Below are 26,068 nucleotides of genomic sequence, written 5' to 3'. Positions count from 1 at the left end.
CTCTCCCTTCCGTCTGAATCTGGCCTTGAGTTTCCTCTTTCAAATGAGCGCTGCAAAGAAAAACGACCTGTGTCATCGGGGGTCACAATTTTTGCGTCAGTAATAAATCCAGCATTATTCCTAATACACACACTGGAAATTGTCTGAAGAAATTGTAATTAAAAAAAAGATTTGAAAGCGAATTTACCATTAGTCTGTACTTCCTATTTTGAACAGCTTCGTTTTTACCCTCTTTAATACATTGCACCCTTTCTCGGCAATGTGCCGTTATTCCGTAAGTGCCCTGACAACAACATTTCACCGAAGTTTTGGATGATTTTAGTCTAATTTAGTTCTAGACTGTAGACTTTAGTTCTAGAGTACTGTTCTGTAGACTAACATTATCAGACAAGCTTTTGCTCTTTTTTAAGGACTGAATCAAATTAAATTTCATGTTTTAATATCTAGAGCATGTCACAATGCTAAAATGGAGTTTTGTGTGATGTCTCTCTATGTTAGACTGGAAAGACTGCGATGGGAGAGAGAGCAGGAGGAGAGGTCACATTGAGGCCATGGAGAGACTGTTACAGCAGGTTCGAGCCACACACCAGCACTACTGCTGTGGAGGTATACACACACGTTGTTTATTTATATTTTATGGGGACATTTCATAGACATAATGATTTTAATACTTAACAAACTGTATATACTATCTACTACCCCTACCCCTAAACCTACCCATCACAGAAAACATTCTACATTTTTAGATTTTCCAAAAAATCACTTGAATGATTTATAAGCCGTTTTCCTCATGGGGACCAAAAAAAAACAAGGACAAGGATTTCGGATATTGCTATCTTTTTGTGGACATTTTGTCCCCATAGTATAGGGTATACCTGAACCACACACACACATGCACACACACACAGCTCTCTCTTAGTCATGCACACATAAACATATTTGAATCAAAGAATCCTGAAAAAAATGTATCACCGTTTCCACAAAAATATTAAGTAGCACAAATGTTTTTTTAAACATTATCACCAAATCAGCGCCATATCAGAATGGTTTTTGAAGGAGCATCTGAAGCCGAAGAATGAAAAAAATACTGCTGAAAATGTAGCTTTGCCATTACAATAATACATTACATTTTTTAATATTAAAATAGAAAACAGTTAATCAGATTGTAATAACATTTCACAATATAACTAGTTTCACTGTAATTTTAACAAATAAAATACAACTCTGGTGAGCATTAGAGTGTTCTTTAAAAACATTAGAGAAATATTTCTAACCCCAAACATTTGTACGGTATTTTTAAAAACATTTTTCAGTTTGGATTGATTAAAAAAAATTCACTCGGAATGCTCAATATCCCCATTTGTTTTAAAGTGACATAATGATTATGCCTGATATTACACTGGTCCTCCTGCTTTCAGAACAATATAAATGCTGTTGTGAGTTGCCACAGTAGCGTAGGTGTATTTAATCAACATTTCTATGATATCTCTGCTTGCCAAACCTTCGTCGTGGTACTTTTCATGAATTAACATTCTACTTGCATGACCTTGTATACAACCCAAACTTTAATATTAATTAATAATTAACATTCCGAAATGTCAAAATTGAAATATTAATTAGATTTAAGTTATGTGTGTATTATTTTTGATTTGGTTTGTGTGTGTGTGTGTGTGTGTGTGTGTGTGTATATACAGTATGTAATATACAGTATATATCCATAAAGTGGCCTGTATATTCCCTGAATCAGAACAGAATGTTCCAATGGAACCAGATGACTTCATCCTCATGATCTCTGTTTTTTGCTCTGCTTGTGCTCTTTTATTTGCTGTCTTTATTGTTTTTTTTTTCCGATGTCTGTCTCTCATAATGCTCTCACTTATTCTCATCGTATATTTCTCTCTCCCTTCGACCCATCTGCCCACTCACCTGAAATCCCTCCTTCCCATCATCCTCTCGTCTTCTAAGTCCGCACTTCTTCCAGTAGATTAACTCTGTATTAAAGTGACGAAATGAAGCATGGTCAAAGTGTTTTGACTCAAGTATGGCCATCAAGAGCAGTATGAATACTCACTCTCATCATTCCTGCCGCCCGCCCTCCTACGCTCTTCACACGAGGAGCAAGGCAGGCGTGGAGTATGTGTAAATAAATAATGTTTTAATACATTTATCCATTTTAGATTTTAAAATCTATGTGTCAAACATGTCGTCCGTATAGTGCAGCACTGTAAATCACAGGGCTCAAGCCCAGACACCTTTAAAGCGAGACAGGCTGGACGTAGCGCGAAGAGTAGACAGTCTGCTTTGGCCTCAGGCCCACTTTCTGTCCCAGAGGCCGGGGCTGCTGAGGTATAGAAGAACGCTGTTCCTGGTGCTGACAGTATTGCGCTGCTCACAAACAGCAACTTCATTAGGCAGCTATGCAGTCGGCCACAAGCAAGAGGGGGGGGTTAGCAAAAAAAAACAGCATCACTCATCTGTTTAGAAGTCAACACTAATGATGTCAGAGCGATGGCTGCCAGCGTTGCAAATGAATTTATACAGGGGAATTGATTGTATTAGAAAAACACTGTATGAGAGTTTTTATTGATGTGGAAAGCAGAAAAACAGGAGAAACAGAAGAACTTCTGCACACAAACTATGCACAAATAACTCATCTGTCTCTGTCTGTTTGAATTTAGAGAAAATATGTGAGTGTGTGCATTGCAAAAGACATTTTCTTAATCGTAATGCTTGGCTTGTTTTTCAGCAAGATAATATGAGAATAACATTCCTTTAAAAATATTCCACAATATATATGTATTTTTTAAATATCCCTAAAACTATTTAAATCTTTATATTTATGAATTAATAAATTCATTGCAAGTGTATTTTAGGATTTATTATATAATGTCCAACGGTTCACAAATTCCACAATTAATCTCTTCTAAGCTCATCCATGTTTGATATGTAAATGCATGCAGAGTGGGATTGATCCTATGAGTTTTAGGTGCATGGCGATAATTAGACTTTTTTTAGAGAGTGAATTTTGAATAGTTAAAATCTTGTTTATTTTTCTTACACCACTGGCAAATAGTTTGTTTTAAGCATAAATCTTGTTATATTTTTAATATATAAGAAAGATAAACTTATTTCTGAAAACATGCTTTTGTATCTTATGCAGAATTTTTTCTTTTGCCCACTCTTTTATTCAAACAAACTTATTTAAAGGTAGGGTAGGCAATTTTGGAGAGGCTAGCTAATAGTACTTTCACTTTATTTTAAAGGTGCAGTGTGTAATATTTATGATGATCTATTGACAGAAATGCAATATAATATGCTTAATGTTTATATGCCTAATGTTTTCAGTGGTTTATAAAGACCTTACATAATGAACCGTTATATTTGTATTACCTTAAAATTACACCACAAGTCCCCTTACGGTGAATGTTTCTACAGTAACCCTAAACGGACAAACTGCTCTTTAGAGTGCTAGCTACTCTCTGCTGTCTCAGACGACGACATCTTTGTCCTGTATCGGCCACCGTAGCTTCTCTATGTGCTTCGAAAGGAAGGGCTAAGCAGTGGGCAGTTGCAATTCGCCACCTCACTGCTAGATACTGCTAAAATTCACACAGTGCACCTTTAATGTGTCCCTGTTCCAGTGTAATTGTACATTTAAATAATGAGTAATATTAATTAACTACATGTACTTACTATAGGGTTAGGGTAGGTTTAGGGTTAGTTGCATGTAATTATGCATAATTTATAGTTATTACTATAGTAAATACATGTAACAAGAACACATTCAAATAAAGTGTTACTGCAATAGCTAGGAAGCTTTGAAATCCTTCAGAGCGCTTTTCAAAGCCACGCCCCCTCCAAAACACGTTCACAGCCAGAGTCTTCAAAGCGTCACGAGAAACGCCGTTAAATTACCTTAATGCACATAACATTACTATAATAATGAACGTAAACAACTGAGTGCTGACTTGTACCACCTGACTGCTGCAGATTAATTTCGGCATTGATCGTTTTGACATTGAAACGCATATTATAGAGACCGTGAACAGCTCCGTAGAATGTCACGGATTGCTATCTCGACGGTAATTACAACATGGTGTAAACGCAGCATAAGCTAGTTTTGGTTTAGGAGGAACTGTAAAAGGTAGCTGCTCTTTGACTGTCTGCCTAAAATTCTGAATAGCCTCATGAAAACGCGGAGGTATGCAAATAACGTGTATGTATATAAATGTGTATGTTTTAATATTTAGACCTCTTCTATTATTGATTGCTACCCGGATGTGAAGAGAGTTTCAACCAGTATAACAAAAAGTGTTTACCTTGCCTGCCTACCTTTAGATGTGGAATGTAACAATTTACTGTAAGAGCCAACAAGTTTAAACAATGCCAAGTTTAAAATTTAAGCTACAGTTAATGCACAAGCTGGGGCAGACATTTTATGCAAAAAAAGAGTTAATTTCTTAAAGGATTAGTTCACTTTGAAATGAAAATTTCCTGATATTTTACTCACCCCCATCTCATCCAAGATGTTCATGTCTTTCTTTCTTCAGTTGAAAAGAAATTACGTTTTTTGAGGAAAACATTCCAGGATTTTTCTACACATCATAGACTTCCATGGCAAACAAAATATTGAAGGTCCAAATCAATGCAGTTTCAAAGGGCTTCAGAGGCTCTGCGTGATCCCAGACGAGGAATAGGGTCTTATGTAGCAAAACGATCGGCCATTTTATAAAGTGAATATACTTTTTAACCTAAATTGCTCATCCTGCGCTGCTTTGCGACATACCAAGGATTGCGTAATCAGATGGAGTGTTTTTTGGTAAAGGGTGTTTGTATTAGTCCTTGAAACTTTCGCTTGGGGCGGTACTTCCGCCTACGTCTAGCGTGACCTTTCCGACGTGATTGCGCAATCAATGGCACGTCGCAGAGCAGCGCAAGATGAGCAATTTAGGTTAAAAAATATATACAGTACTGTGCAAAATCTTAGGCACCTTAGTATTTTCACCCCCAAAAGTGGTTTTAAGACAGTTATTTATATCTTTTGTAATAGTGTGTCAGTAGGCAATATCAGTTTACATTTTTAAACACTAATTTTGCCATTAATTGTAATAATCCATTCCGTTTAGATTTTTGTATGCAGAAGGAGTCTGACAACAGAGGTATGATCCACACGGAGATCTGATCTCACCATCATCGAGTCTGATGAAGAAACAGAAGAAACTGAGACAAAATCCAGAAGAACTGTGGCAACATCTCCAAGATGCTTGAAGAAACCCTCCTGCAAAGCTCCCTGAAAAACTATGAGCAAGTTAACCAAAACAAAAGCTGTTTTAAACGCAAAGGGTGGTCACACCAAACACTGATTTGATTTAGTTAATAGAAGTTAATTGATCAAAAATATTTCATAAAATCTACTTATGACATTATTTTTGAAAGCTTCCTGACTTTACAGCATTTTTACACAAGCGTCTAAAACTCTTCACAGTACTGTAGCTTTGCAGGCGGGTTTCCTCAAGCGTCTTGGACACGTTGCCACAGTTCTTCTGGATTTAGTCTGTTTTTTCTGTTTCTTCATGTAATCCTAGACGGACTTGATGATGGTGAGATCAGATCTCTTTGTGGATCATACCTCTGGATTATTACAATTAATGTCAAAATGAATGTTTGAAAATGTAAACGGATATTACCTACTGACACACTATTACAAAAGATATATATAACTGTCTTAAAACCATTTTTGGGGGTGAAAATACTAATGTGCCTAAGACTTTTGCACAGTACTGTACTTTTTTTCTTTCTTTTTTTAAATGACCGAATCTTTCGCTAGATAAGACCCTATTCCTCGGCTGGGATCGTGCAGAGCCTCTGAAGCCCTTCGAAGCCCTTTGTAACTGCATTGATTTGGACTTTCAACATTTTGGTTTCCATGGAAGTCTATGATGTGGAGAAAAATCCTGGAATGTTTTCCTCAAAAAACTTAATTTCTTTTTGACTGAAGAAAGAAAGTCATGAAAATCTTGGATGAGATGGGGGTGAGTAAAATATCATGAAATGTTCACTTTTGATTTACTGGAGAACAAGACAAAAATACTGATTATGATTTTTTTTTTTTTTTTTTTTTTTTGCAGTATCTGTGCATTATATGTCCCAATAAGCACACATGCTGGCAGGGGCAATGTATTTATCCAGGTTATTTTTGGGGCGACGGTGTTCGAAAATAAATCTGCAAAATTAATCAGCACCGGTACAATGACACTACTATAAAAACCGCTCCGAAAAAAAATGCAGCTCGTTTAAGCAGAGGTTATCTTAATTTATGATGTGTATATGTGGAGCTGAGAGGTTGCTCTCAAGCCGAGGGGTGTGTGTGTGCGTTGTGCACACAGCTCCCAGTGTTCCTGCATGAGACACAGCAACACCCAGACGCACAACGCGATCGCTCACACGCAAACCTCCGCACTCCGTCGCGGCTATGTAAGCGCTTTCTGTCAGCGAGAGCCTGGAAAGTCTGGCCACGAATGTTATGGATGATCCCGCTCGCTCTCGTATGTTGAAAAGGGTCCGTTGACCCCCGCTAAATTAGTTAGAAAATGAAGAATGCTACCAGCGCTCGCCGCCTCTACAACTCTCACTCACTTCATTTCATGGTTGCACTCACTGTGCGGTAGTCAGATGGATTGCCAAGTCATTAATCAAAGGTGATCCGTTTTTTTTTTTCTTTCATAAATGAAAAGGCATTTCTTTATTTATTTAGTGTGACAGTTTGGCGGCACAGGAGGCCAATGCACTCATGTCTTATAATCTGCTTGTCAAAGCCAGTTAACCTTCTGAGGGAGAAATAAATACGAATTCTGCGCTCAACTTATCAACACGTGCGACGGCAGCGCTGGCTCTATTTGCGGAGACTGGAAACTATCGCTGAACTTCACATTAAAAAAATTTTAAAACGGATTTAATGTGTTTCCAAAGTGGATAATTATGTTCTCACTCCAACTTGTTGTGATACAAAAATTGTGGTTGACATCCAAACTGTAGAGTCTGGTGGTGATATTCCAGTGAATGTAATCAAATTTGACTCTTTTTCAGTAGGGACGTAATTGTCCTGAGATTCCAGTAAGACGCGTTGCGGTTGTGAGGTTACGTTATGTAGCTATCTTGCCAAGCAGGAAACAATCAGTGTGCGCATTTAATCACGTACTGTTAACAGTCGCCACTGTAGGGTCAAAGGGGCCAGGGGTTAATCTTCTTATGGGACTTGTAAGACACATTATTCCTTGAGGGTTTTGATAGTGATTTTCAAACGGAAAGTCTGCCTTACTACCTCCCTTTCATGCCCCTCCGCTGGAGACACAGAGACTAGAGCTAGCGTGATTGCTCTCAGGGTGACACGCTCGCTTGGACGGCCACTTTCACGTTGTAAACAGCTTCTCAGCCAAACGGATTGTTCCGTCTGCCCTGCTGTTTACACGGGGGGCAATTACGTGACGCTTAATTTCATGAAAACAGGGACGTCTGAAGATTGGCATCGCTGAAATGTGGGCTGATATGGCTGCGCTTGAAGCGGGAGATATGCAGCTAAAATGTTCCAGATAACATGTTTGTCGGTGGCCTGACTCCCCAAATCCCTCTCTTACACCCCTGAGGCTCTTACACGCTGTCTGTCTTCAAAGTTCCCCAAGTTTATTCCAACATGTTTTTCAATTGGCTCTTTACAATGTTTGATATTTTTGTGTCTTGTTGAAACCCCTAAGGCTTGGAGTATTTTCAAGCAATTCTGAAATGTACATTTACAAAAGGAAGACCAAAACTACATAGCAAATCAAGTGATTCATTGAGTATGAGCTAAACAACTAAGCCAGAATGAATCCAAGAGCTTTCAATAGGGTAACTTGCACATAAGCAGGTTTTTCCATTGTAGCTCTCTCAAACTATCTTCAGTCTCCCATGGTTATCTACCAAGTCTGGGTATTTGGTTGTTTTCACCTGTTTGTTTATCTCGACTCCTTTTTTTCCCCTTCCAGACACATCAAAGTTGCAGAATCCAAGTCGAAAACAGTCAGTGTCCCGGAGCCTGAAACACCTTTTTCACTCCTCTACTAAATTTGTCAAGAGTCTCAGAAGGTGGTATGAAAATATTGAAAGAAAATAGGTGGCACTTTCCAGAAACAGGCTACACATTTGTGTCACGTTAGTTTTATTACACCATTAGAGACATAAATGGTTATTGTTGTGATGTTAGATATGTGCATGACAGTAGTTTTGCGCATATCAATTAAGTCTTAAAATGGTGTAATTTGGCATTTTCCACCTCAGAGGTCTTCTCAACTGAATCCAACAATTAAAATAATAAAATGTCATAATTTTAAAATAATCCTTTGATTGTTTAATTAACTGTTTATAATGCATAATTATATATTTTTTATAACTAACTGTGATATTAAATTAACTGGTAAAAAAAACAAAAACATTTTTAATTGGTGACTTAAGCAAACACATATAATGATAATATTGTACTATAATATTGATTTCATTTGTATGTGGCTTTGGATAATAGTGTCTGCTAAATCAGTCAAACTGGGGTCCGGGGACCCCCAGGGGTCCTCCAGAAGGTTCTAAGGGGTCCCCAGAAATTTTTAGAGAATAAAAAGACAAAGCAAAAATGGATAAAGTCTACCGAACATGTTTTGTTTCTAAATGTTTCTCTCCTTTCTTGCCGTACTTTCCAGAATTGTTTGCTTTGTATCTTTCTAGTGAGTTGTTCTCACTATAGTCCCCTTTATCTTGCTCACTGGGGTTGTAAGGCAGTATTCTTAACAGTACTTAAGCTGCTTACATAGGAAGGGGGTCCCTCATTAAAGGTTCATCATATTTGGCGGTCCTAGGCATTATAAAGTTTGAAAACCCCTGTGCTAAATGAATACATGTAAAATATAAATATATATTTTGTTTACCCTCGACAAGGTAGACGATCAATATTATCTAAACGTCAAGAATCTCACTGATGTTAAGAATCACTGACTATTTGCTGAAATAGAAAAAAAAATTGTATACTCTATTTTTGGAAAGTGCCAGGAATTATTGAATTCACATTATAGCTGAATATTCTGAATTCGTCTTGTTCTGAATAGGTTCTCTTGGATGTTTTTTTTTTTCTTCCAGGGGAGTTTATATAGCATCAGTATTTTACCATAAGGACAGTCTGCTAGTGACTAATGAGGATCAGATCCCCATAGTGGAGGTGGACGATTCATACAGCAGCTCCCTCATGCAGGACTTTCTGTGGTTCACCAAGGTATGTAAAAACATACAGTCAACCGCGACATTAAGCAGCGGAGAGGTCAGCACGGAGATACTGCACTAAAGTAACGTGCGTTTTATTAATGCTGAACTGAAACATACATTTTCTCTGTTTTTGTAACACATCTCTTTGACAAGCGTCAATATTTTTGTTGGTTTCTTCCAAATGCAGCCTGTGGTCAGCTTAGCGTCCTAAATATATTCTGTCAAAGTGAACAGTCACCACACTTTTGACGTTAGACCGCGCGTTTGTAATTAGCCCATCATTACAAGGCTAAAGTGGTGTGATGCAAGAAGCAGAGACGGTCTTAGCAGAATATAGCTCTTTGTTTGATGGCCAAATACTTCTAGATTTTATGGTGAGATTGGAGGTAAAGTTATACTCATGGAACGAGCCTCGCAGCATTTTAAGCGCTCATGTCCACATCCAAATGTTTATTTTACAACTTGTCTCCTAATATGCCGCTAGAAAATGAAAGTTTGTCAAGGCACATTTTGATTGTTGGCTTGATAAACCTTGTCTCGGAGTTTAAAATAGTTTGAAGGTTAAACAGTCACATAAACAGGCAGGCACATAGATGGACTCTCGTGGTCTCTTCTGTAAGAGACTTTTCTGGTTTAAGCACCTTATTCTGGAGTGTTGCGCTTTTTGTTCTGCATGGTAAAATAAGTAGTCAACTGAGACACCTATAACTAGCCCAGTAGGGATTGTTTCATCACTGAAAACAAAGCACTCTGGCATTGATGCACAGACTTTGAATGATGTCAAGGAATTAAGTAAATTGCTTCCTCCAACTTCACAAGTGTGCGTGTGTTTATTTTGCAGCTGTCTTGTATGTGGGAGGACGTCCGGTGGCTGAGACAGAGCTTGGCAGTCTCCACCTCTTCCTCTTCCACTCTGCAGTCCAGACAGAAGATGCTGGCGGCCGCGGGCCAACTGCAGGTTTGCCAGCCCGTGATGAGCCTTGCTAACAATTTATTACTATAATGGGATTGAAATTGAAATTGAGTGGGATAATCCCTTATGAGGGATTCTGAGCAGAGTGTGTGTCTGTGTTTGCATTTGAGCATATTTTATATTGCATAATAATTATTCTGGCCAATGTGCTCTACGTAACCTTTATTTGTTCGAAAAATTTGTTTTTTTTCCTCCAATTTTGAGAGAATTACACATCGTTCTAGTGGTGCATTCTTAGTGGTGCATTCTTATTCTTTATATTTTTATTGTCATAAATCAAAAGCATAATGACATATAAAGAGGGCAGACATACAGGTAGACACACTCCATGGTGGTTTCAATGTAACATCACACCCTAAATAATTAAAAATAAACGTTTTTTGTAGTGGACACCATGTATAGCATCAGAGGGTTAAATAAGAATTCTTCTAAATAAGAGGGTTAAATAAGAGAACAAACGTCCTTTTCACATCTTGTCTATTCCTCTATCCTTCTCCAAACAGAATCTTCTGGGTACTCACAACTTGGGCCGAGTCCACTATGAGCCCATTAAAGATCGTCATGGGAATGTGCTGCTTGTTACAGTAAGAGAGATGGACAGCTTCTATTCCTTTTTCAATGGGAAGTGGATGCAGGTATCCAAACTGCAGAGTCAGAGGAAGTCTCTGTCTACTCCTGAGGAACCATATGCCCTGGACATCCTCCTCATAACCATGCAGGTGAACAAAGCTCTGTCTTGCCCTACAGACATCAAAGATACCTCAAATCATGCACCATTGATTTTTTCTTCTTCAGGAAAAAAAAAATCTAATTTAAAATGTTATTTTGATTATAGGACATTCTGGCCTATCAGAGACGGAGTCAGCACCGGCTGTCCTCTGGACTTTATCTGGGTTACCTAAAGCTGAGCAGCTCTGTGGATCAGATCAAAGTTCTGGTTCCTCAACGTATGCCCAACATGCTCTGTCACACCAAGATACGAGACAACTGGAATGTGTCAAGGTTAGCTTAGAGTGTTCTCAACATGTTATTGACTTACACTTACAACTATTTTCTTATAGTTTTTTTCTCTGTAAATCAGAGGTGTCAAACTCATTTTTGGTCATGGACCAGATTAAACTGAATGTCATGTTTTTTGGGGGGTTTGTTCAAATTTAGTGTACTCATTGGGAGTGCGTGTACATTGCTGATGTTGTTGTTGTCATAGGGGTTATGCGCAACAAACTTCCGTATTCTGTAAAACAGGTTCCATCACTTCCGGTTCAAGTCTTTAAATATAGAGCTGTTTTACTCAAGATACCTTCAAAGGAGCTACCAAAGATGAGCATAACCGATGTCAATCACATATGCAGACTGATATATAAATGTTTTTTATTTAAAAATGTTTTGTTCACACTAGCATTGAGATATTAAAATTGAGTAAACCGCCAAAAGTTGTCATGAGCTACTCGCACAAAGTTTTGGGAAAATGACCTGGGTTGTTTAGTGGAAAAATGCAAAAAGAAAAAAAAGAAAGTCTCTGCATGATATGCAACACAACAAATGAGAAAGTTTATTGCTCCTGCTTTGGGGAAAATTTAATATTCTGAATATTATACTAATATAGTAAATGAATGTGAATGTCTTAGCATAATTTTTTGCAGTTCTCTGGAGCCTTTTTTCTACTTAAAATCGTATTAAATCTTTTTTTTTATCTCAAAAATATTGGAAAAAAAAGACCCTAGGTCTTGAAAGCAGAGACGGCATAATTAAAGCATGTATTCAAAGCCTATAATAAAAGCTTATAATGATTTTTTCCTTTCTTTTAAATTAATTTATCGATTTTACCAAAATACCAGCGAATATATGTACATCTTGACCCAATATGAAAGTCTCTCATGCAATCTAATGAATGTTGATATGGACATGCAGTTTTTAACTTTTTATATCACAGAAACAAGCAAATATTTCTCACTGGTGAAGCAAATACGAGCTCTCCAGAATGAGTGTACCTGAGAAGATTGAAATATGCCTGAACTCCGTGACGGGCTCCCCCTCACCACAGGCTTACATAGTTTCTTGACACCACCATTTTTTACAGTCAAAACAAAACTGCTATTTGTTTTTGTTCGGTAAAGGAGCTATTTATTTATTTTCATCTCGGGTCATGGTGTTGACCTTGGTAGGTAGCTAGAGACAGGGAGAGTATTATCCTGCAGCTCTGTGTGGTAGTAAAACTAAATTTACTACGGGGCCGGACTGTGGAAGTCAGTGGGAGGTTCACACAGGATGATGCCCACTCACGGCTCGAGGAAAACCTCTGGAGCAAAGAAATTCTATTTTTTTCCACCATTATACCCCCTAGACACTAGCCTTGAGGGTGTCCTTGAGACTAAGACCAAAATGTTCTATTTTGCCCCGTCATCTTACCCGCGTACCATAAACTGATGCTTAAAACAGTTTTTGTGAAATTTAGAGAAAGTTAAATGAATTTGACCTCATTGTAAAAATCTAGTTTTCTCTATTTTCCAAGATGATCATTTTAAATTCTCTCTACAATCATTTAAAAATACATAAGTGTTGTCACTTTCCTATTATTATGAGACATTTAACATCTTAGATTTTCTTAGTGTAGAATGTTCAGATTAAAAGATTTGTAGTGGTTGGTCAGAAGCATCTCACCAAACCTTACTTTCAATATTCGACCTAACATGCCATCCCACTAGCCTTTGGAAACCACTCTGTCGACGGCACTTCTGGAAACAGAAGAGCTGTGTGTATGTTAACTGAATGCTGTCTCTTCCCACCCAGGGATGAGTGGGAATGGCTGCAGTCACTGTCGTCTGGCCCTGTGGAGATGGAAAGAGCAGATCAGGCTACAGACTGCCTCCTCTTCTCTGAGCTCCAGGCGGCCATTAAGAGTCTGCTGCACCATATCAATCTACATCTCCACCAGGTACTGCAGTCTACAGGACAATTCTGTGATAACTAATTAAACAAAGTAAAGTTTGGTAAAGGCACAATATGTAAGATTTTTGGATTAAAATATCCAAAAACCACTAGAACAATGTTATATATGTTGTTGACTTGTGTACTTACATTATCCCAAATGTTTCCAAGAATGTTTAAATCCAAGCAATTTTAACCAGGACACGGACCCTGTCCATGCGTCGCTTATCAGTGACATCATACCCACATTTCCCTCGATTTTGTAGAAATCATGAAAACACCAAAGACGCTTTAATATGCAACTGTTTTGGATACATTCATTGACAGAAAACTAATTATTGTTATAGCTCAACACAATTAGTCATATATTAAATTATTAGTTATAATAAAAGCTCAACTCCTCTCGAGCCGTGCGCCGCGCTTGTCTCTCATTAGCAATTTGCTCCAGCGGCCTCATTACACATTAGCTCATCCATGAATATGATTTCTGCCTGAGTCCCTTTGTATTAATTTCCACCGGCTGTAGAGGTGAAGAGTCAGTACTACAACTCCCATGATTCATCAAGCTATGCCTTTGTTTTGAATAATTGTTTCGAAAATTACATTTTGTGCCTTTAATATACTTTCATTTTAAAAAGATTAAAATAGCTTAAACAGTTATTTGGTTAAATTAATTTGAAAACGTTGGCTGTTTGAAAGGAGAGATTTCAATTTAACGCTTATATAAACCTTGGGTAGTTTGAAAACTTTGAGATCTATAGCAGCTTTTATTGATGGATGGATGGATGGATGGATGGATGGATGGATGGATGGATGGATGGATGGATGGATGGATAGATAGATAGATAGATAGATAGATAGATAGATAGATAGATAGATAGATAGATAGATAGATAGATAGATAGATAGATAGATAGATAGATAGATAGATGGATGGATGGATGGATGGATGGATGGATGGATGGATGGATGGATGGATGGATGGATGGATGGATCGTTATAGATAGATAGATAGATAGATAGATAGATAGATAGATAGATAGATAGATATTCCCAATATTTGTCAGAATAACTTTATTTTTTGCATTTATTACTTTACTGTTTTTTATATATATATATGGCTTATATATATAAACATGTATAACATTGTTACCCTCCGAACCCCGTGGGTTAAAATCTGTGCGCGTGTCTGTGTGTCCCACACAGGCCAAGCACTTCCGTCTCTACACACACGAGGTGCTGGAGCTGGGTCACAATGTGTCCTTTCTTCTGCTGCTGCCTGCCTCAGACGACGTTTGCTCTGCCCCGGGACAGACCAACCCCTACACACCACACTCGGGGTTCCTCAACCTCCCTCTTCAAATGTTTGAGCTCGGTACACTGGCTTCTGTTTCAACCCCTACAATATTAGCTCAGTTGGCCTTATAAAAATCCACAGATTCCTCCCCCCTCTGCCCCCAGTCACACTCCCTTAGGACCTCTAGTAAATCAAGCAGACACACACACACATGCAGACACCAGCGGGGTGGCGGTGCGCACCACGGCTAGCCAAACAGACACCCACCCCCCTCGCTGAGCCCAGACTGTGTAAAATAAGGAAAGGTTAAACAAGTAATCAATATTGTAATCCAATAAAATGTGTTTTAAAGAATGGCGGATCATTTTCATTCAAATAGCAGGGTTTGTTTTCAGACGAGAAGGCAAATCGTGTGCTTGTATGCTTAGCAGTGGTGCCAGTTAGAACACTTAGTAGCTTATTCAGCTGCTGTTGTGGGGAGAGTTTCAAACAACTTTTTAAACGTTATACTGAGGTAGTTTCAGCCCAAACACCATACACTTGTAAACCACCCACAGATTTCCATTACAAAAACGTCTTTTAAAAAGATTCGTCAGTGTTTTTTTGGGACATTAATGATAACCTTCCTAGGGTCTCGATTTCATACAGCACACCACCCAGTGAAGTCAATTTCAGAAATGCAATAACATCTCACTACGGTTGCCCCCTTATAAGACAGTGTCAATTACTAACTATAGTGCTCTTATTTTTATTTTGTCTCCCTGTGCAGTTCACTTCTGCTCATATAAGGAGAAATTTATCAGTCTTTATTGCCGGCTGTCATCGGTGCTGGACCTGGACGCTCTAATTACCCAGCAGGCTTTTAGAGAGGCCATCACTGACTCAGAGGTGTCCACAGCCAAACAGAGACAGCAGCACATATTGGACTACATTCAGGTATGGGGCAGTGGGGCTAAAATGTCCCTGTGTGAAGGATAATGTGATTTTGATTATAAAAGTATATGAATATGATGAAGATTTCTCTTTGTAAGACATAATATATTTTTACATAATATAATTAAGTATTATATTGAATATTGGAGCCACATTTTTTGTAAACGTTTCCTTTCTTTCTTTCATTTTTTTGTTGTTGTTTTTTTTATTACAAAAAATGATAAAGTACTGTTTAAAGGCTTAGACGTATAATTATAATTAAACAAAAATAAAATAATTGGTCACCTTACGCAAATGTTTTTTATATAGTGGAATCTTTGTCTGACGTTTAAGTAAATACTTGTTCTGGTTTATAATATATATTAAGCAATATTATTCAGTATTGTATTTAATATTGATGGAACAACACAGTTTTGAAAGTTTATTTTTTATCAAATTTATAAAGTACTATATAAAGCCCTAGACTATATATAATAACACAAAAATAAAATAATAAAGTATAAAAAAAATATTTATCACCATCTGAAAATTATTTTGATATAGCAGTTTCTTTTTGGCTGACATAGAAGTATATATTTGCTCTTTTAGGTTTTTTTTCCTTGCTTGTCCCTCCCAAAGTATATATATATATACAGTCATGTTTAGCTTCTTCCATTTTCTAATGATTGCTCCAACAGTGGACCTTTTTTCACCAAGCTGCTTGGCAATTTCCCCGTAGCCCTTTCCAGCCTTGTGGAGGTGTACAATTTTGTCTATAGTGTCTTTGGACAGCTCTTTGGTCTTGGCCATGTTAGTAGTTGGATTCTTACTATTCTTACTGATTGTATGGGGTGGACAGGTGTCTTTATGCAGCTAAAAACCTCAAACAGGTGCATCTAATTTAGGATAATAAATGAAGTGGAGGTGGACATTTTAAAGGCAGACTAACAGGTCTTTGAGGGTCAGAATTCTAGCTGATAGACATGTGTTCAAATACTTATTTGCAGCTATATCATACAAATAAATAGTAAAAAAAAAAGTCATACATTGTGATTTCTGGATTTTTTTTTTTTAGATTATGTCTCTCACAGTGGACATGCACCTACGATGACAATTTCAGACCCCTCCATGATTTCTAAATGGGAGAACTTGCAAAATAGCAGGGTGTTCAAATACTTATTTTACTCACTGTATATATAAAAAGATAACTTCATGAATTATATATTTTTTTACATAACATTATTCAGTATTATATTAAATATTGATGGAGCAAAACAATTTTCAAACAAACTTCTTTTACGGTTTCTTAAAAAAAAAAATATATATATATATATATATATATATGTACTTTATAAAGGCCTGGGCTCATAAATATAATAAAAAAATGTTTTGCCACCATGAGTAAATTCTTTTAATACAGCAATATTTTGGGGGTGAGTTTAAGTATATACTTGTTCAAGCTACTACCATGTAGCATTTGCTAATTTCTTCACTTTAAGCTTTTCATAAGCTGTATCTCAAATAGCTATTTTATAATATCTGTATTATTTTGCGTGTAGTACAGTTTGATACTGTAATGTTAGTACAGAAATAATTTGCATGTGAATCTCCCTTGTGAATCTCCATTTGCACATCCACCACAACAAATCCATTTCCTCCCAGTTTAAATCGTTTGTTGCACTTCAGGCATTTTGCACCTTCATTACTCCAGTCTTCAGTGTCACATGATCCTTCAGAAATAATTCTAATATGCTGATTTGATGCTCAAGTATCATTTCCTATTATTATCAATGTTAAAAACAGCTGTGCTGCTTAATATATTTGTAAGAATTTTACTGAACCCCAACTTTTGAATGGTGTTGTATGTAATCATTTCAGGGATTCAGATTCTGCCTTTTGCAGAGCAATGACTTAATGGGCCAGAGCAATTTTGCAGCATATAGCAACAGGTGTTTAGGATAGTGCTATTTAGAGTTTGTACGCTACCTGAAATGATGCTTTACTGCTTCATTCCTTTTTATTAACCACATTCGTGTTGTTTCAATTACAACTTTTAGCAATACGTCATGCATGTTTCAGTCCTGAGAATCATGTTTATTCCCAGCTGCTTGGGAGTGTTGAAAACATCAAACTACAAAAACAATTTAAACTAATAATCCAATTAGGATAGTTTATTGATGTCATAAAGCATAACTACTAGACGTATAAACTGTAAAACAAGTTGTTTTTCTTGTGTCGAAATTTCAATAACAGCTCAGCAGACTCTCTCACAATTCGACTTGAAAGGGAGGCGTGTGTTAAGTGTGCCGGTCTGAAATAATCCCTCTCCGCCACCCCGGTCTGGACTATTAATTGAGATTGACCACAAAACCACAAGTGTTTGTGTGATGTCAGGTCCAAGAGGCGCTGGAAAAAAGCGGCACACTGACCACAGATTACACAGCGCCTAAGAGCGACGAGGGGAAAAAATAATACCGATCAATGAGTGTGACTGCATGACTGTGTGTGCGGCTGAGCAATGTGGCATCAATTAGCGTGAAAACCTTTATGTTCCAGAAGGCGGCGAACGAGAAAGGGCCACGTCTGTCAAAGTGGCATGGCTCTGGAAAGTGCTTTGCGCTTCGCTTTCGTGCGAGAGGGCAGGTTTATATCGCTGTGAGGTCCTGTCAAAGAGCTAACGGACAGACCGCGAAACACGCGTTTCAGATGCATGTGGCGAGATGTGTCAATGAGATGGAGCTTGCATGACGCTCAAATTTACTGAGTAGTCTCAAGTTTTTGTCTTTAAGTCGGCAGATTTACAAGTTTGCTGCTTTGATGCGAGTAAACTAAGCTTCTAGTTTAAGTTGATCTGATAATACTCACAGAGATTTTTTGTGTGATGCACCTTTTTGGCTGTAGAAGTTTTGGTTTTAGTTCAGGACCCAGATTTTGCAGTGGACATTAACACACGGTTTCACTGACAGTCCCAGACTAAAATGCATGTTTGACCTGTTTTAACTGAAAGCAACTTGCACTAACACTAATGTCAGTGCCATTGTTTTGTTTCTCGAGATGCACACCAGTAATATTTCTTTATTAAGGCATATTTATAAAAGCTACTTAAAGGATTAGTTCACTTCAAAATGAAAATTTCCTGATATTTTACTCACCCCCATCTCATCCAAGATGTTCATGTCTTTCTTTCTTCAGTCAAAGAAATTCAGTTTTTTTTAGGAAAATGTTCCAGGTTTTTTCTTCGCATAATTGTTTTCAATTGCAACCAACGGGTTGAAGGTCCAGATGAAAATGCCGTTTCAAAGGGCTGCATTGGACTCTGCACGATCCCAGCTGAGGAAAAGAAACCATCGGTCATTTTCAAAAAACATTTGTATACTTTTTAACCTCAAATGCGCGACTTCTGTGTTGTTCTTCTTCATTGCATATGACGTCATCACGTCGGAAAGGTCACAGCCGTGATGTACGTGGAAGTACCGACACAGTGTTAAAACGAACGTGCTAAGACTACATCAAACGCCCTTTACTAAAAAAGGTAAAACAACGATGTTGGACAATTTTAAAGTTGGAGGAGAACATGAGATGGAGTTTTTCGGCACTGGGTCGGTACTTCCACGCACGGCCGTGACCTTTCCGACGTGATGAGGTCATACGCCGTGCAGAAGAACAACACCGAAGTCTCACATTTGAGGTTAAAATTTATATAAATGTTGATTTATTTTTTTAAATAACCGATTGTTTCAGTAGATAAGACCCTATTCCTCGGCTGGGATCTGAAGCCCTTTGACACTGCATTGATTTGGACCTTCAACCCATTGGTTGCCTTTGAAATGCATTATCAAGCGGCAACCTCCCGCAGTTTCTCTTGAAGCCAATACGGAAGTGACTTAAACTACAATTCCTCGACTGGCCGCTAGAGACAGGCTCCAGAAGGGAGCAGAATCTCATTGAGCCGCATGATAAAATGCCAAACTTTACAGCAGAAAAAACATGTTTACAGCCTGGTTCAAATTGTGGTTTTGGTCTATACGGCTAATTTTGCCCTTCATGACAACTGTGAGAGGGGTGATTTTTTTTGTAACTCATTAATTTGCATTATATAAAGCCTTAAAGTTCTGCATAATTAAGGGCGTGACCACTTTGAGTGACAGGTGGATAGCCTTTATCTGCTGTCTGTTAGTCATCGCGTCACCTCAGCTCCACCCACATCCCGCCTCTTTGCTCATTGTCAGTTAAAGCTGATTTATACTTCTGCGTCGGACTTACGCCGTATCCTCTACGGCGCAAGTTACGCATTGGTTTTCATTTATACTTCTGCGTTGTTGTCCGCGTCAATGTGCAATTCCACATGCAGACCGCTAGTTAGCAGTGTCCACGGGCTGTTGATGGTAACCCACAGTATCACGGCAAAAGCCGAAGAAGAAGCAGCTTGTTGAGCACCCTAATGTGTCCCTGTTCTTGATATACAATCACTGATTAACATCTTTGGTTTTACTGAGAAAATAAATAAACTATACACAGCGGATCTATGTATTTATTCACTAACATAAAGAATCTCTGCACTACAAAATATTGTGTTATATAGCAGATATAAAACTATCATCCCATTTCTGGACACACACACACACACACACTCCTATCGCAGATTTTATTATTTATTTATTTATTGACCTGAGGGAGGGGTTCTGGCAGACCAATCACAGCGATTGCGGTCCGCTTTAAAATTGACGCGTTGTTACATTTTTTGGAGAGGTGCGCGTCGGGGTACGTCGTAGGGTACGCATGCATCACACAGCCTATGGCGTAGCTACGGCATACTCGACGCAGAAGTATAAAGTGGCCTTTATACGGGAGTGACGCGCGATGACGCGCTGCCAAGATGGCAACGGCCAGCTCGTCCCTACTTTACACTTCAAAACTGCTCTTCAGAATCCTATGGGTGACGTCACGGACACTATGTCCATATTTTTTTACAGTCTATGTGCATGATATGGAATAAAATAAAATCCTGGAATGTTTTCCTCAAAAAACGTAATTTCCTTTCGACTGAAGAAAGACAGACATGAACATCTTGGATGAGTTGGGGGTGAGTAAATTATCAGGAAAAGTCATTTTGAAGTGAACTAATCCTTTAAATGTCCTAATTGAACTAAGGTCTAAAGATCCAAATCACGCAAAGAAGGATTACTATAAAGTAAATTATAAAGATAATTCAATTAGTGTCCACACCTGTGGAAGATATTGTTCTGTTTATTCCAAGCGTGTGCTTGTCTGCTGTTTTAAATGCTCAAGCTTGTTACAGCAGGATGGATTCTGATTGGCTGTCACTGTTTTTATCGTTCATCAGCTGGTTAAAATCGGTCTGAAAGCGATTCCAACAATATAATTTCTCCATGCCATTATTATCGCTAAAGCTGTGGAGTGAACTCTGCTATTCTTTAATATTGAGATATACTTTTATATATCTTTATCGCTATCTTTATCGTTATCTTTATATATTACTGTCTGTGAACCAACAGGGTATCAAAGTTGTTTATCAAGTGAACAAAAAAATGCCCTTGAAATGAAATGTTTGCCAAATTGTAATCTTGTCAGACAGAGAAGGAAAATTGACTGTTAGTTTCAAAACATCCATTGAATTTTTATGTTTTCGTGCTCTTCACATCCAGTAACTCAATACACAAAACAAATAATATTATTTCTCCTTGAAACTAAACCTGTATTTAATGTGGTTCGAGTTGTTTTGTTAATACTTTACCAGGATGAAGGGCTGTCAAGCAGCCTAATCTAATATTGTAATATTTTTCGCCAATTATTTTGCCTTAAAATACTGTTGAGTTTGATTGCACAGCATTTGACGCATATAAAAATGGGAATCGTTTTCTCATCCCTATTAATGGCCAGGCCTATTCATTTTGATATCTTAAATATGCATGATTATATGGTCAGTTGCCTTTTATTATTTCCATGTAACGTTCTTTTCCCCTGCTTTTGACGACCCTATCAGAACAGGCCAGCGATTCGTTTTTGGATTGAGAGCCGGTGTAATAGAGCACTGGGTGTGATGTAAGCCACATTGCTTATTTATTCTTATTTTTCCCCTAATTTGATGCAATATTTCCCAGCCAGAAGCATCAGCCAAACATTTATTAGTTAAAGTAGTCTATTTCGAAACCCATATTATTGCCCTTGTCATACTGGAGTCCCCTCTTTGTCGTTAGAAGCCCGGCATATTTTCCAAAGGAGTCATCCTGTGGTGTCAAGGCTCATTCCCATAAGCTGGATCTCTCATGGCATTTGCTAGAAAGAGCTCAGATTGCATTTTTTTTCGTCTACCCTGCTGCATTTTTGTTCAGCCTTTTTCCTTCCAATTTGAAATAAGCTCCTTGTAAATACAATTGCTATAGTACGTCTCAAGGATGGAAAATATGAAAGTGGTAGTTGTGAAGATTCACTGCACGGAGGTTAACAGCTCTGATTGAAAACACATTTTACCTCTCATTTCGCTTCTGCACACTAAATAGGAGCAATATGTACAATTCAGCTCTGACGCGCTGTGATTGGTGAACAGATGACACAAAATAAATTATGATATTAGTCACGGTCATGCCCCTTCAGACTTCACAGCCAGTTTTCTGTGGCCTCCTTTTGAAGCTTTTGTGTGATGCGCTTTAATGGTTTGAAAAGCTTTGTGATGTTTGTGGGGAAAGTTCCTGCGACGTTTGTGTGGGGGAAATACCGCATTTCTCACACTGAAAGCTGCGATTTGCATTTTTATCGAATCACCCTTTAGTTTTCAAGCTAACCTTATTTGCAGCATTGCCAATGAAATAAGAGCGCACTCAACCTGTCTTTGTTTTTGTTTTTTCCTGGTGTGTTTGAAGCAATTGGACGAGATGTGGCGAGACGTTCGCTGGATCACCAATGCCCTGCAGTACGCCCGCTATAAACAGCCTCTCGGTTGGGTGCCTATCACCTGGCTTGTAGATGTCAGCACGGAGCCTCCTGTCCAGAAGAATGACTCCATGTCCTCTAATACGGAATACGTGCCCACTCCCTCGCCCTCTCCAGAAATGAGGAGACGAAAGCCCACAATTGGTAAATGCTATTTTTCAATAGCTGCCATTCATCCAGGTATAAAAAATAAGTGTCGTGTTTGATGTATTATATGTATTGTATTTGCAATGATTTTGCACATTTAAGTACTGAGAATGTGGCATTTTGTTGTTAGCCTTTTGAACACAAAAGAAAGTTTTTCCAGGAAATAAATCAGTTTATTCTAATGCACCTTTTGAATATTAAAGCTTTTAGATGCCATTTATTTTGTAGGGCATTGCAGGGTGGCACTAAAGGATGAAGTGTTTCTAAAATTGTTCCATCGAAATTTGACAAAAGGAGATCAATTATCAAGAAATAGATGAAATTGCAGTTTACAAGCACTCAGGCACTTGAGTAACTGGCACCCTGCGATTGTTGGAAATTTGAGGTCCTTTAGATTTCAGTCTGTTTAAAAACAAACTAAAGATTGGCAAATTATGATAATTCACAGACCTCGGTCATAATAGATGATTGAATGATTCTCAGTCTTGCCAGTCTCTCAGTGCGTGACAAAATAAAAACCATGCAATACTGATAAAATACGCCTTACATTTAGTTTGAATGTATTAAGAAGCTTGTACAAGTAGAAACAGATGTTATTAAGTCAATTCAAATATTATTACTTGTGTGGTCAAATGTGTGCAATAAAGATGCATATTGCCTTTCTGTTGGGTGTTTTTACTTTTATTTTCTAACTTTTATATGCCACATTTCTCAGGATTTATAATTATTGCATTATGTGTATGGGATTTATACTCAACAACCTGCTACATTAAATTAAAACTGTTTTTGTTGATTTTTCAGAAAGAGCCTATGTATATTTCTTCACTTTAAACCATAGATATCACTTTAGTAACTTTTATTAAATTTGACGAAAATGGTTACGTTGTATAATGCTTACAGTAATTGTATCTATATAACATTTGCAGTAGCTTTCAAGAGTTTGGGGTAAGTTTCTTTTAAGGAATTGATCGTTTTAAAAGTTTCTTGAGCACAAAATTAGCATCATGTCACACTGAAGTAATGGCTGCAGAAAATTCAGTTTTCCTGAATTACATTTTAAAATATATTAAATTAGAAAACTGTTATTTTAAATTGAAATATTGTTTTTCAATATGACTATTTTTACTGTATTTTAATCAAATAAATGCAGCCTTGGTAGCACAATAGATTTTTTTCAAAAAACATTACAAAAATCTCATCAACCCCAGACTTTTGAATGTCTATATTGACTATATATTGACTATTTAAAAAAGAGCTTTGAAAGTGGTTTATCCAATCATATTTTAGACACTAAATAGGAGCAATATGTACAATTCAGCTCTGACGCGCTGTGATTGGTGAACAGATGACACAAAATAAATTATGATATGTAATTCCATTACATTTTAAAATATATTAAATTAGAAAACTGTTATTTTAAATTGAAATATTGTTTTTCAATATGACTATTTTTACTGTATTTTAATCAAATAAATGCAGCCTTGGTAGCACAAGAGACTTTTTTCAAAAAACATTACAAAAATCTCATCAACCCCAGACTTTTGAATGTCTATATTGACTATATATTGACTATTTAAAAAAGAGCTTTGAAAGTGGTTCATCCAATCATATTTTAGACAGATTTTCAGCAGAACTATCCTTTTAAAATGATAATTTTATTATTAAAATGGATTTTCTGGAATTACTTCTTATTGTTACTTATTATCAACCCACGTTTTTTTTTTTTTTTTTGCAGAGTCCCAACCGGGTTCAGATGAAGAGGGCTGCTCGGAGGTCTTTCTCCCCACAGACAGTGACTATGACTCCAGTGACGCTCTTAGCCCTCGTGACCTGGACTTAGTTTACTCCTCGGCCCAAGATCTGTCCCATCAGGCCGTGCACGTCCTCAGCGGTAGTGCACCCGATGTGCTTCAGATGCACGATCTCAAGTACAGCGCGTGCTCAAAGTCCATCCTGGAGACCGACTCGTGCACCAAGGACATGGAGGACCTGTCGCTGTCCTCTTATTCTGTGAGAGCCACAGACAAGCCATCCCGCAAGTTCCTGGCCGATGCACCAACGAAACGTAAGCTGCTGTCCAAAAGCCATCCCCAGAGGAGTTATTTTGGCGGGCCGCACCGCTGGCTGCGTATACAGAGTGAGAGTCACACTCCCTCGCTATCCGAAGGCATCTACACCAAACAGAGCGATAGCGACTTGCCGCTGGAGACGCCGCTCTCTCTACCGCACTCTCCCACTACCTCCTACAGTTTGGATGAGTACAGGGCGACCTACAGGGAGTCTAAGCCCAACGTCCGAAGGATCTTTGTGGAGTCTTGCAGCAAGACGTCACCCTGCAGAGATGCCCCACATTGGGATGAGGAGGAGGAGAAGGGATCAAGAGTAGCGACCACCGGAGAGACCGGATCGGGGTACGGCACTACAGCAGAAGCTCATGACGTGGATTCGGATGAGCTAACTAATGAACAAGTGTCGGAGGTCCTCAGCAGCACTCTTTAGGATGATGTGAGCATTCTTTAGACGTGTGGTCTTCTCGACACTTCGATCGCCTCAAAGCTCCAAAACTCCCCTTTCCTCTTGAAGCGCACACTTTACAACAGCTCACAGCTGTAATGAGTAAACAGTGAACACTTAGCCTAATCAATTCTTGCATCCTCTCTGCGTAGGATGAAGTTGCTGGTCAACTCTGCGGGACTCATAAATCATGGCTCTGACTGTTACAATGTTGATTATCAATGCAACGTGAAACAAAGCACTGCTTTTCCTCAGAACTTGAAATTGCCTCAGCCAATAGAGCCCAACAGTTAGCGGCCACTTTTTTCTGCAGCCTTTGTTCTGAGTGTAATTTTCCCATTAATTTTCACCATAGGGGTTTCAAAAATGTCTTCAGACTAAAACACTTAGGAGTTCTGAACAAAACCAACCAGCTCTAAATATTTTTAAAATTACAGCTTTCTTATTAGAAGCTACAAGAATGTGTAATTAGTATATACGTATAAGTATATAAGATAATATGTATATTAAAAATTATAAGTTATATATATACACAGTATATAATTATTATATATTCACCTTTTTTTAAATAAATTAATACTTTTATTCAGCAAGGATGCATTAAATTGATCAAAAGTGAATTTTACTAAAGATGTTTTATTTCAAATGAATGCTGTTCTTTAAATGCTTATTCATCAAATAATCCCGAAAAAAGTATCACAATAATATTAACTTTTTTTCAACATAGATAATAAGAAATGTTTCTTGAGCAGCTAATCAGCGTTTTATGATTTCTGAAGGATCATGTGACACTGAAGAGGAATGATGCTGAAAATTCAGCGTGTCCTTCACAGGAATAATTAAATATTAAAATAGAAAAAAAATATTTTAAATTAAAATAATATTTTACAGGATTATTGTTTTTATTGTATTTTGTAAATGCAGCATAATAGACAGAAATGTGACCCTGGACCACAAAACGATTTTTTTTTTTTCAAATTGAGATTTATACACAATCTGAAAGCTGAATAAATAAGCTTTCCGTTTTATTAATGGTTTGTTAGGATAGGGCAATATTTGGCCGA

General features: G+C 37.7%; 1 protein-coding gene across 1 annotated transcript in view; it reads left to right on the top strand.

Annotated features, from left to right (window-relative positions):
- Positions 1–24,989, top strand: part of ankfn1a (ankyrin repeat and fibronectin type III domain containing 1a) — a gene marked incomplete at both ends in the record, with an annotated part of 44,669 nt that extends 19,680 nt beyond the window's left edge. The window contains 11 exons of the mRNA XM_079845562.1: positions 499–606; positions 8,022–8,121; positions 9,160–9,292; positions 10,124–10,240; positions 10,759–10,974; positions 11,091–11,257; positions 13,046–13,190; positions 14,390–14,558; positions 15,250–15,416; positions 22,274–22,487; positions 24,226–24,989. Coding sequence (XP_079701688.1) covers positions 499–606; positions 8,022–8,121; positions 9,160–9,292; positions 10,124–10,240; positions 10,759–10,974; positions 11,091–11,257; positions 13,046–13,190; positions 14,390–14,558; positions 15,250–15,416; positions 22,274–22,487; positions 24,226–24,989 — 2,300 coding nt within the window. The remainder of the gene's footprint in view (positions 1–498; positions 607–8,021; positions 8,122–9,159; positions 9,293–10,123; positions 10,241–10,758; positions 10,975–11,090; positions 11,258–13,045; positions 13,191–14,389; positions 14,559–15,249; positions 15,417–22,273; positions 22,488–24,225) is intronic.
- Between the last annotated feature and the right edge of the window lie 1,079 nt (positions 24,990–26,068).

The sequence above is a fragment of the Gobio gobio genome (genome assembly GCF_949357685.1).
Source record: "Gobio gobio genome assembly, chromosome: 20".
Taxonomy (NCBI): domain Eukaryota; kingdom Metazoa; phylum Chordata; class Actinopteri; order Cypriniformes; family Gobionidae; genus Gobio; species Gobio gobio.
The sequence above is the reverse complement of the archived record's forward strand: the minus strand, read 5'-3'. Positions and strand labels throughout refer to the sequence as shown.